This window comes from Leuresthes tenuis, unplaced genomic scaffold, assembly GCF_036924035.1.
Source record: "Leuresthes tenuis unplaced genomic scaffold, fLeuTen1.0.hap1 SCAF_9, whole genome shotgun sequence".
Taxonomy (NCBI): domain Eukaryota; kingdom Metazoa; phylum Chordata; class Actinopteri; order Atheriniformes; family Atherinopsidae; genus Leuresthes; species Leuresthes tenuis.
Window position 1 is genome coordinate 8,148,957 of NW_027325363.1, and position 12,788 is coordinate 8,161,744.

At 40.6% G+C, this 12,788-nt stretch overlaps 2 protein-coding genes across 4 annotated transcripts; one reads left to right on the forward strand and one right to left on the reverse strand.

The window, feature by feature from the left end:
• The first annotated feature begins 313 nt into the window (after nt 1-313).
• On the forward strand, nt 314-2,405 carry hdac12 (histone deacetylase 12). Of its 2 annotated transcripts, none has more exons than XM_072392147.1 (8): nt 314-517; nt 639-782; nt 938-1,097; nt 1,172-1,368; nt 1,466-1,673; nt 1,781-1,897; nt 1,968-2,110; nt 2,213-2,405. In XM_072392147.1, the coding sequence occupies exons 1-8, from the start codon at nt 416-418 to the stop codon at nt 2,234-2,236; spliced, it is 1,095 nt and encodes a 364-aa protein (XP_072248248.1). In that variant the 5' UTR covers nt 314-415; the 3' UTR covers nt 2,237-2,405. The 2 variants fall into 2 exon arrangements, with proteins under 2 accessions (XP_072248248.1, XP_072248249.1); XM_072392148.1 differs by having other exon boundaries at nt 315-517; nt 1,466-1,616.
• An 874-nt stretch (nt 2,406-3,279) lies between these two features.
• On the reverse strand, nt 3,280-10,092 carry trmt9b (tRNA methyltransferase 9B). 2 transcript variants are annotated; one of them, XM_072392146.1, is made up of 5 exons: nt 9,834-10,092; nt 6,081-6,271; nt 5,746-5,919; nt 4,798-5,375; nt 3,280-4,674 (listed from the first exon to the last, which is right to left on the reverse strand). In XM_072392146.1, exons 2-5 carry the CDS (start codon nt 6,235-6,237, stop codon nt 4,417-4,419), a joined length of 1,167 nt encoding a protein of 388 aa, XP_072248247.1. In that variant the 5' UTR covers nt 6,238-6,271; nt 9,834-10,092; the 3' UTR covers nt 3,280-4,416. The 2 variants fall into 2 exon arrangements, with proteins under 2 accessions (XP_072248247.1, XP_072248246.1); XM_072392145.1 differs by having other exon boundaries at nt 3,281-5,375.
• Nucleotides 10,093-12,788: the final 2,696 nt, after the last annotated feature.

Here is a 12,788-nt window from a genome sequence, read left to right on the forward strand (position 1 = left end):
TTTGTAAGATTTGTAAATGATCACATTCTGTTTTTATTTACATTCTGCACAGCCTCACAACATTTTAAAAAAATTGGGTTTGTAATATCAGACATGAGCGGAATTCTGAGGCATTCTTTATATCTAACTCATAGACACATGTGGTCATATCAGCTAATCTAACCAGTAAAACACTTCTGATCTGAAGTGGTGGTCTATATCTGCAGTATTCCCCCCCAGTCAGTAGATGGTGACAATCGACTATGATGCAAACATTTAAAAGTGTTATTTCTACTCCGTGACAGAGGATGGCAGCAGCAGCAGCAGACACATTCAAACATCCGTTACGGTACCAAAACGTCCCGTTTCATAACATCTGAAAACGCTGCATTTCCTCTGTCTTGTGTAAGTGAATGTCATTTACTGTTAGTGAAAAATGACCTGCATTAGGCGGATAGTTCCAAAAGCTGCTCATCTTGAGGTCGGTCGGATCGTCGGTGCAGCTCTTACCTCCTGCAGATGTTTCCATGCTGAACAAGTAAGACCTGGAGTGTTTCTCAGAGTATTAAAAAGACAATGCGATGTGTCTAAATATAACTCGGCACGTTGCACCGCTGTACTGCCTCATAACCTCACAACTCACCTGTTCACCTCCGCAGGTAAGACACGGATCCAGCGGACTTCCCATAATTCATCACAGCAAGTATGTGTGTGACCTTCCACCCAACCACAGGTTTCCAATGAGCAAGTTTCCCCGGGTTTTACACTTTCTACTCAAAGATCAAGTCATCACAGAGAAACAGGTTAGTCCTTAGTGTGCCTTTCTTTTTTTTTCCCTGAAAGTGCCAATTCGTTGATTATATGTTATCAATAAAACGCCCCCTGCCCAAAAAATAAAATATAAAAAAAATTACAAGCCCCCTTTTTTTGCTGATGTGAATTTTCTTCCTCACAGTAGGTGTGGTACCCTGAAATTGCTTCTCAAGATTTACTGAGCTGTGTGCACACTGTGGATTATCTGAACAACTTCATACACGGGAAAATAAATGAACAAGAACAGAGGAAGACGGGGTTTCCCTGGAGTGAGGGTATAGTGAGACGCTGTCGATATGAAACGGGTAAGACAGGGATGCACCATGCAGGAGATAGCTGACAGCTGCACACTCCTCTGTTGTCTTCTCTGTGTTGACAGGTGGGACTGTTCTAGCTGCTGAAGTAGCTCTACAGAAGGGTCTGGCTTGCAGCACAGCAGGAGGAACCCATCATGCATTTCCCAGCTACGGCTCTGGGTTTTGTCTCCTCAATGACTTAGCAGTTGCAGCCAAATGCCTGATACATAACTCCTCCACCAAGAGGAAGGTTCTGATTGTGGATTTAGATGTGCATCAGGTGGAGTTTACTTGTGTTGGTCTTTTGTCTTATAGCAGGATTTGGCTTTGTTGGTAGGATCAACTTTTGCTTAACTTGAATACTTTTTGTCTGACAGGGTGACGGCACCGCTTTCATATTTAAAGAAGAGCCGTCTGTGTTTACATTTTCGGTACATTGTGGGAAAAACTTCCCCCTCCGCAAACAGCAGAGTGACCTAGATATCAGTGTGGAGGATGGGTTGGAAGACAAGGAGTACATCTCCACAGGCACGTTAATTCAGATGATAACTGACATATATGTTCACTGTTTGGATACAGATAGACGTGCATTTGTGTCTCTGTTTTACAGGCTTCAAATGCAAGTTTCAGATTCTAACATAAAACTGTTTAATTTATAAATTTAATGAAGATGTTGATGGTGTTATCAACAGTTGAGGCCCACCTCCCCTGGCTACTGGAGACCTTTCGTCCAGACCTCGTTCTGTACGATGCAGGCGTTGATCCTCATTGGGAGGATGAACTCGGGAGACTCCGTCTGACAGACCAAGGTGAGCGACTCTCCTTTGCATAAAGATATTTTTATTTACAAATCACTTAGAGATTACAAATATCCCTTAGGGCTCTACCAGAGAGATCTGTATGTGATGAAGACCGTGGTCGGCAGAGGCATTCCTGTCGCTACGGTTATTGGTGGAGGATACTCGAGAGACATTGATAAACTGGCCCTCAGACACTCCATTGTCCACAGAGCAGCAACTCAGGTAAAGGAAACAACTGCTTGAAAACATCAAATGAACCCATCCAGTACTGAAATAATTTCTTCTATAAAGTAATTACTACATTTAAGTTCCTTTATATTTCAGGTTTGGAGGGAGTGTGGAATGTAAATCCTTCATCTCTTGAATCAAGAGGACCCTCAGAGCATTGACATCAACAATTAGGAGAGAGACAATAATCTGGAAATAATTTGTTTTACTGCCAGGCTGTATATCATCAGGTCCATGTGTATGTATTCATCCATTATTCCAGAAGTTTGATAAAACATGTTGTCCTAAACATCAAGGAATCAGCTGATTGTATGTCTCCTCACACATACCCGACAGTTGACCAATAATGCGTTTCCTGCTCATAGATGGCCAGCCTACTTGTTATGTCATGAGGATTAATTACCTGAATTTGGATTTGGCAGTTGCCATGGGAACTCAGAATATGTGGTCTCAAAGATATGTTGCTGCAAGTCAAAGAGGCCATCGTTGGGCTGAAAAAACAAAAACAAATAAGAGAAACCCCAGGAGTGCTCAGCAACACTAAAAGCTTTGGAACACAACTAAACGGGGTGACAGCAGAATTCTTGCCATTATCCACTTCTCAAAATCCAGAACGCTCCCCTGCAATGAAGAGATGCCTTCATGAACGGTTTTTTTCTGAGGATGCAAACCACTTTGGGCCACAAGTAACACCAAAGTGACCAGAAAAGGTCAGATTAAACTTTGCCAGAAAACATTTAAAAAAGGTTGCCCAATTCTGAAACAAGATACTTTGGACAGACTAAGATCAACTTCGACCAGAATGATGGAGGAGAACATTAGGTTGATAGGAAGCGCTCGTCATCTGTCGAACATGAAAGACGGAGAGTGATGATGCAGATGTGTAACACAAAGATGTTTACGGGTGGTACAACAGAATCAGCAGGATGAATTAATAGAGCTGTTAATAGAGTGAAATGTTGATAGCATCATACAACACAGACAGATGAACCACAACAGCTTTTTCATTAAGATACTGTATGGGTACCTCAAGAGTAGTAACTCTATATTTATTTAATACTCTCTTCTTGAATTGTTCTCTTTGTGATTGTGACTGAAAGTTGATCTTCCAGTATGCATAAAGGTATACTGTTAGTGCCAATAACTGCCACACAGCACTCTTGAACAAAAATATTTAATAAGGGTAAATAAATTCAAACCCAAGAGACATTTAAGTACCATTATCACTTTAGAACAAACACAGTTGGTCCACTCATACCGCAGTTATAAGGAAATGTACTCTCCTTGGCACGATGGGTACAGATGTTTCAGTGTCACCTGTTTGACATCAAGCAGTGAATTATTTGTGGTACAGTGCAATGTTTATTCACAGTATATGAGGCAGTTCATTTGCTGAAAAACACTTCTGGTATATTCAGCTTGTTACAAGACATTATGCATCTACTTAAAATATCAAGCATACGCGCACACACACACACACACACACACACACACACACACAGGCAACATGTTCTTTGAAACACTACAGTGAACAAAGCACAAATGTTTTGGAAGATATTCTGCACAACTTTGAGCTCTTACAATAGTAAGATGAGATAAATTACACGAGTAGTTTACAGAACACCTAACCAACAAGGCCTTAACAGACGCAGGTTTGGCTCCTCATATTCAGAGTTGAGGAACTCACAGTCACAAAATGGGCAGATGGAAAAATGAATAAATAAAATCCACAGAAATTAAGGTATTAAAACACATAACAGCAGATGGAAGCCTATACTTTAGTCTTGCAAAATCCCCTTTGGCTCATAATTAAAATCCAAAGACACAAACAGTGCATTTATCTGCATCTCCCTTTGTAGACAAGTCCTTGTAAAAGTATTCAAATCAATGGCAGCGAAGCATGATGATTTGATAAAGGAGAACTCACTCTGGACAGTTGGACACTGCTTGTCAGTTTCGTGTTTTGAAATAGAATAAATACTTTTAAAATGTAGTACAATATACAGTAACAGCCATTGTTGAACACTGCAGTCCTCTGTGCTAAAACATTAAAGTAAATGCTTCTAAAATATTGAAATATCTTTAATATATTTTTTATATCTGATGCACTGCTAGTTCTAGGACTTCTTTGTATAAAAGGAAATTTTAAAATTGCACAGTTCAGAAGACACGTGCAGCAGTGGAATAGCTTGATGTTAAGTGTACCTTCAACAGCAGCTACAGCTGTACTTTTATTAACCACAAGAGTGGCAATAAATGTATGATTCAGTGCTAAAACCTGGGCAAAATACAATTTAAAATCATATTTTCCAAAACTGAACTTTCTCTGCCACCACACACCAGTTGGCATGGTCAAAGTAGGTGTGTTTTACGTGAAGCTCTTCAACATGATTTTCTATTAGCTCTGCTAATTCTCCCTCCCTGAAGACGTGATAGTACCTCAGACAGGAACCTTCCACCTGCCCTTCACTCCCCTGAGGACTCTGTGTGCTTTCCTGGTGCTCTTCTCCCTGCTGCCCTCCGTCGCTTTCATCTCCAGACTGCTTCGGATGCTCTCTCTGCAAAGAAATCAGATCTGGCAGAGCAAAAGAGCCACACTCCTGGGCTAAAGATACTGAGACACCCTGGCTTTCTGTGTCGTTGCTGTGAGTGTTGCTGTTGCCTCCAGAATCATTCTGTACCTTGTGCAGGTCTGTGACCGAGTCAAAGACGTCCTCCTCTGATCCGATCACAGATGCGGGAGAGAAGAAGCTTGAGACCTGCTTGATGAGGCCTCGCCCTCTCCCACGCTGGTTGGCCTTGTTTACCTCACTTTCACCTGTGGGTGAAGATAAAGTGCTCAGGTCTCTGGAAGACGGCCAGGAGATGGCTAAGCTTCCGAAGTCAAACACAGAATCCAGAGACCTGGAGAAGAACCACAGTCTTTGTGTCCTTTGCTGCGGGATGGTACGGGTCAGATCTTCTTCATCGGCCACAGAGGATGTGCTTCTAACCTTCCTGTGCTTTTCAGTGTTTTCTATGGCTTCACTCACACTCTGAGCTGTGGCTCTCCTTCTGGGTTTGGCACGCTCCCTGTTGAAGCCAGAGGGCAGATGAGGATTGGGGTTCCAGGGAACGAAGATGTCCTGTTTCTCAAATTTGCGGCGTTTCTGCTCCATGGCCCACACGTAGATCATGATGCGTCCGCCCACTCGCAGGGTGCGAGCCATCTCCTTTATTGCTCGAATGCGACGCTCTTTGGTGGACAAATGATGAATGACTGTGAGAGAAGCAAAGATTTTACAAAATCAAGTAGAATGAAGCGTGGGAATTTATTTAATCACAATGTTGTCACATACAGTAGTCAACAAAACGCGTCATGCACACAGTGAACTGTTTGCCACATAATAAATCCACATGTGGGTGACTTCCTCCCTTTGAGCCTAATTACACTCGTGTTGGAGGACACATGAATTATTTTACAGTGCTGGCTAGGCAACACAAGATGTGGTGTTGTAAACTGTAAATTCACAGGACATGTCAGCTGTAGCTGTTCAGCTCATGTTTATGAAGGGATAGATTTATTACTGAGAGGAAGCAATCAGCAGCATCCATCTCTAACTTAATACGTGTTCCTGTGAGTCCATTACCTGCGATAGAGAGCACAGCATCAAAGCAGCGGTCTCTGTAAGGCAAATGCAGCCCATCACACATTTGGACCTCGTGTCCTTGGCTCCAAGCAAAGTCCACCAGGGGGCGACAAACATCGCAGCCCAGCTTGAACACATCCTGATTGATGTGGAGATACTTGCCATTACCACAGCCTGTCAAGGACAAGACAGGCAGTTAAAGCAAAACAGATTGGCAGTGAAAGATAAAGATAAACGTATTGTCATATGAAAAACAAATAGAAAAAGCACACTGTGTTAATAATCATGTGACGCCAGATTTTTAGGATAACGTTAGTGCTGAGGGTGACACCCACCAATGTCCGCGACAATGCTCCCAGGCGGAAGGTCCAGCAGGAATTGTTGTACTTTTGGCCAGGCTTTATAACGGCTGTCGTTGAAATATGGAGCAATCTTTTCATAGACACTGTGCACATGGTCCCTCTCAAGCTGACTGGCAGCCTCCTCCATCATGTTCGTCAAGGTTGCCTCATGCAAAGAATCATGGCTGCAGGGACAGAATAACCTTTATTAAGCCATCAAATAGTAACTTCATTTTTATTGGAAAGAAAAGCACACACACACACATATAAACCCGGGAAAGGAAATGGTGGTGTTCCTCTTCACATGCTTATAAAAGGTCCAACAAGAGCAGCTGGCAACGTTAATGAGAAGACACACTCAAACATGTGTCAGGCAGCAGTGGTAATTTAAAGCTAAATCCTTGGCTGTGTGCCTCAAGTAGCAGCAGCATCACACAGCCCTCTCACATCTATCCTGCAGTCCTGCAGCAGGACACAATCAGTTTAAACATGGCATCTGTCTCCTGAAACTAACATTTGTGGTTGAAGACTATACAATTTCTACTCAAATAACAGGTAGCCATCATCTCACAAAGAACTGAGCAGGTCTATTTGTTACTGGCATCACAAGCCTGGCATCCTTTTATTTCAGAGGACTCTCATTGGTTCCAACGAGGACTTTCAATTTCCCTGGCAATCCAGGACTGATACTCACAGATTCTGATACATTCTCACTTTCACAGCTTTGGTTGAGGTTGTTATTATATCATCACTGGGTCCTTCCATAGGTCATGTATAACATCCACACTCCTATACTGAAATTTCCAGGGATAGCGTAGTTGTGATCTTTGTGTTTTTTACAGCTCCCACTGCAGTCAAAAGTTTATTAGGATGCAGCTCTCAGCTCCTGCAGCGCTGATGCTGCGGCGCTCCAAGCAGTATACATAAAGGGGGAAGTTATTCCACAAAGGATTCCATTGTTGTTTGAGGGAAAAAAATTTCTCGAAATGCAGATATCTCATCGGACTTCATGGTTTCAAACATGTGATGAAATTATAGTTACAGTTGCCATCAAATGTTGATTTAGAAGATCTTTCAAAAGCAGCTCTTGTAAGCAAAGATAAGGAAATGCATCTAGCAATACTCAGATTTTCAAATAATATTAGCTCATGACTTCATGCAGCATATTGTCAGTTGGCTGAAATATGTCACAGTAGGTGTGGAGCAAATATACAATAAACACAGTTTTTTTTCCTGAGCCTTTTTTTTAATTGTACGTCTAATTTATAATCTTTTTAAAAGAGCAAATTGTCCAACCTAAGGGAGGAAGTCTGGCAAATCTACATTCAATGATGGTGAGACTGCATTAAATTTGATTACAAGAACATGCATGTCGATTCACCCAGGGCTTCCTGCCTTTGATATGTCATTTTTTTATGAGGGATAAAATCATTCACATTAGTACTATTAGATAATTATTAGACTATTTTTTTATTATAATTTTAGCCTGAAAGGTCTCCCCCTACAGTTACTTTTATTTGTTATCATTTGTTTTCTTCTCATAGAACATCCCGAACTGTTACGTGAGACCAACAATCAATTGGTGGCAGTCTCAGTTATGATTATATTATCACTGCTATCAATACGTTTATCCCAGATTATATTTCTAGTTTTCAGAACATTTGGGATGCTCGTCTTGCAGCCAGTTTCTGCCTAATTTAACCACCTGTGTGTGACACAAAGCTGGATGGAACAGATTTGGAGCAGTGAATGTTGTTTGTTTGCTAAGAACACACAAAAGAACAACCTTACGTAAAACAACCAGGGAGCTTTTATGCAACATTAAACCTGATGAGTTGTGCTGAATTGACCAAGAAGACCAGGTATGTAACGGCTCCCTTAAGCAGAATCAAAGGCTTATAACAGCTCTAAGTGGCCTTTTTAAACCCATAAACTTATTCAATAATTTCAGTAAAATCTGACCATCATCCTCTGGAAGAGTTTCTGCTGGTTTGATAAACAATATCCATAATTTAGATTCACCTTATTCTACTTTTTTTTTACATTTTGGAGGTGGGGCAGCAGCCATCTTCATCTTCATTCTTGACCGTGTCTGTCTTTTTATTTTTTAATCATATAGTCATCATTAAAATCACGGTATTGTCAGAGCACCATACGGGAATCTGACATTGATATAACCAGCAAGATTTTCTGCTCTATATACAGTATGGAGATGAGTGACAGACGAGTTATTCTTGTGAATCATATGTGGTGGATGACAGCCATTAGTGCTAACACAGCAGACATATGTCACTGCCGACATACAGCTGCAGCAAATTCAATCAATATTGTAAAATATTCAATTTAAAACAACTTAAATATACCAGCAGTAACATGACAAAAGCTTCACATTTATATTTATCTCTAGGTGCACTCTATAAGATGTGATTCATACTTTGAGCTGGACAGTGGCAATGAGAACTAGCTTTGTTTTAAGTGTCAGCAAAAAAAAATTAAAATAAAAAAAAAAATCACATCAGTGAATTCACAGCCTTGTCACTCCACATTGGCAATAAGGTTAACCTTACGACATTTCACCGCCACCTCTTCAAAAAGAGAGGTCCGATATGTTATTGAATCTATTACGGTGCACACAGTTTATATAACTGGAAGCAGGGTATTGATAACAAAGGCTGACCTGAGCTATGTGAAATGCCAATCTCCTTCAATATAAACTCATTTTCAGAGCCTTTTCCTTCTTATGCATTAACATGCTTACAAATGCACCCGTCTGTTTATAAATGTGGGTTACACAGCATCCCTCTCTCAGACCTATTTCTGGACCACCATCATCTGCATCGTTCCAGCTAAGAGGAAGAAAATATCCCTTACGTAAGGCTGTAATCTGGCCTCGTTCACAGCATTGTCTCTGTTCAATTAAAGTTTCCCCCTCTGCTCACTAGATTGTGGTATTCCTCAGCTGACATTATGTAACCAGCAGCTTGGGAGCCTAGAGCACTGCCTCTGACTGACAACTGGAACTAAAATCAAATTAGAGAACGGAGGCAATGGCTGGCACACAGATTTGTCTGAGGAATGGCCATTCGGTGCATCAGGTTTATGTCAGTCATTGCTCTGCTCTTCAGTGGATTCAGAAAACTGACATTAGGAGAGGCCTGACATTTCTTGGTCACAACTGTTTCTATTTGCTTTTAACCCACATCACTTTTGTTCCAGGTCCAGGCTGATGTGTTGAACAGTGTTGAGAGCAGACAGCAACACCTAAATACATGGAATCACAGAGAACTGGTTTACCCATTGAGTCTGCTTCATCGACATGTGGAGGTAGATTTACAGGTTTAGTCGGCTGAAGTAAGAATCGTCTGAGTGCTTGGTTCCAATATGCTGTAAATGATGAGTGCATTTAGGTCACAGAGCACAAGCGCTGGAAGAAAAGCTATTACTCAGCTAAATAGTCACAGATGCTCTCAATTAAAATCAATTCAGTTTCACGTGGATATATAAAAATGGAAAGGTTGGATACCAATCTTTCCCTCTGTGTTGGCTACCACTTCACGTCCCATCAAAGTTTCTACAATATTTTTCCCCCAAACAGCTTCAATAAAAAAAGAAAATATCGAAGCCTATTTATGAAGACTTCTAAGGTAAACTGAAAAAATAATGTATACGCTGCAACAGCAGCTTCGATTGAGTCGGTATTAACTCATCCTATCCTGAAAATGTCTCCCACAATGTCAATGTGCTTACTGTTAACGTCCAAACCGCCGTGTATTTGTCTTCCCCTCTCCTCAGGTCGCCGGAGTTAAACTTCCCTCTCTGCGGATGCGATGGATCTACAGGACCCGTCATGGGGACCGGAGGCAGGTGGCCGACATGGAGGGACCGGGAGCCCCGCTCTTAACGACATGCTGAGGACGAATGAAGGGAAGCTAAAGACAGCCCTCCTCTGTATGTGTGGCCGCCCGAAGGCTACTAACCGCAGCAAGGCATCACATCCATAGTGTGTTGGCTCCTCACCTGTCAAAGTAGTAAGAGTGCAGTACTACACTTCCGGTTGTATGTCTCAAAATAAAGGCAGAACGGAGCGGAAAGGTTGCTATGGCCTATGCGTGCAAAACGCACTTTGAGTGTCCTTACTGAAAGATTACACGAAAATGTTGAAATACATTGCATGTTCATTAGATAAAGGTGAAATCCAATGACTTTAATACAACAATGACGCACGCACACACAAATAAACAGCACAATGAAGAAGTCAAGATAAGACACAATCACCATGGTAATCTTGTAATGATTAATTACATTTCTCTTTCAAAGGAAACTACAGGAAGGGGAAGGCTGAGGGGTCTGGGGCAATAATGCAAGGACAGATAATTCATATGCAGAAGTTTTGTTTACTTTTTCTATTATAAATGAGTATTTCAAAATATCTCTCACGATTTCAGAGGAAAATATTGTACCTTCTACTTTTAGATCCATTTAAAAACTTTGTTTGATACTGGGAAACCCAGCACTTTTAATATTAAACCTTATTTTGCAATCTTTTAGCCACCTGGTTTATTTTTGGTGAATTTGATGCATAGTCTAGATTCCATTTAAGATTTTTAAGTCATTTACAGCTCCACCAAATAGTGACTTTTCCCCTCTTGCTAAATGTTTTCATCTTAATGATTGGTAATGATCAAACTCATCACACACACACACACACACACACACACACAAAAAACAAACACTAAATCAGATTTGCATATCAGAACAGGTTTTTTTGTTTATTCTTTCATATTCTATTTTTAATTCCTCAACCTCTAAGATTTATTTGGTGTCAAACCAACATTTAAGCGACACTGTTACAATATCAATCATCTAAATGTTATATCTTACAATATATAAGCCATGAGAGGTAAAAGAGAACTAATAATCTAACTACATTTAGCTACTTTTACCCAAGCGTGACTTTTCAGACAGGACTTTTTGGTTTTATAGTATTACTGGTATGAATTGATTTTGAATTTGAAATATTCTTCCACCACTGAGTTCTTGTTCTGTTATCTGAAGTCTGTAAGCTCTGTAGCCCCCAATAGATGAATGTTGCCTTAAAATAATCAGATAACGGCCCATCCCATCGGATCCCAGACTGTGTGCAAAGTGTATTCTAGTATGACCACTTTTTGGTGAGTCTCAGTCAGTTTGCGCCTTTCTTTTGGAGAGTGAATGAGATGGTTTCCGGTCTTATTGTGTCTTATTGTTCCATTCACTCCACTCATCGGTCGTTAGTGTGTACATAGATGACACGCTGTGCGGTCGTAGCACACGGTTGTTATTGGCTGCCAGCCTCACGTGACAACCACAACAAACAACGTGAACTGTGGCTGGCCGCTTACGAAAGCTTTCATGCTTCATCTCCTTACCCACCAGCCTAACTAGATATTGCAAAAGGACCTCAACATGAGGAATCTACTGACTCTAAAATATCGAATTAATTCAGACTAGAGACTGATGTGTGTTACTTATCAATAGTAGTTACGTTTGATATGATCCCTAATTATCTGTTTGCAGGCAGCAGTTCCTCTCTGTAACGCCAAGTATAAAGGATAATGTATCCTGTTCATCTTGCTCTTCCACTTCCAAAAAAATGAGGTTATGCAAGAACTGTTTGGATGAAATCAAGTAAGAGCAGAGCTTTATACAAGGCAACATATCTTTTTCATACTTTTTAATGTGGTAATTACAGCACATTACCCTGACACATCCTTTTTTTGTCCTCAGCTTCCAGCATAAGTGCCAGTTTTGATTATTTCCTTTCTCTTTTTGTCTTTATGATGTTTAACAGCAGTGAGTGGTTCATCACTGCCATTCAGGGAGAACAAATCACTAACAGCTGTCTTACATAATCATCATTCAAAGCATGTCTGCTCTTTGCTGCTGCAGGCTTTCTCATATTACAAATTATGCTGTACCTGGCAACAACACATGCACAAACAAGTTTGCTGTTGGCCAACGTGCAAAGCCAGATACTGAAAGCACAGGTTTGTCCATTCTGTTACATTGTGAAATCTATGTAATAGTGGATTCAGTTACTAGCTGCCATCATTTAGTCTCTTTATATTTCAAGGACTCTCAGTAGCCTTCAGCCTGAGAGTCTAGATTTCCAAATGTTCCTTAGAGGCTAAGTTAAACTCACAGGTTGAATAAGATCTGAAACCTAAATGACGTTCTCTGTCTGAGAAAACAGAAAATGCAGTAAAGGAGGTAAATGAAAGCCAAGAGAAAAATACATTTTGTTTTGTCATTTATTTCTGCAAAAGCCATTTACAGTATATGTGGTCATAGTTTGTTCTCACATTTATATTTGTGGCACCACAACTTGTACCACAGCAAAATCGTCAAGACGTTACTGTGTGTTTCTCATCCATTATTGTACAAAATAACCATAACTACAAAAGAACTTATTGCAAATGAACACAAAGTGCAGAGTGCACCGTTAGCTTTCAAAATGCAAATGTTTGTGTCCATGCTTTTGGTGCCAGAAGGAAGTATAAACTCGTTAGCTCTTCCACAGATTATGACTTTTCCTGTCTCAGACATCCTGTTGTTGAGCTGTATTATGTGTCAACAATGTCCAAAATGGTTGGCAGTCCTGCTGGTTGATTTCTGCAGTACTGATAAATCAGAGCTGGTATGAGATAAAGTAATGATAAAGAG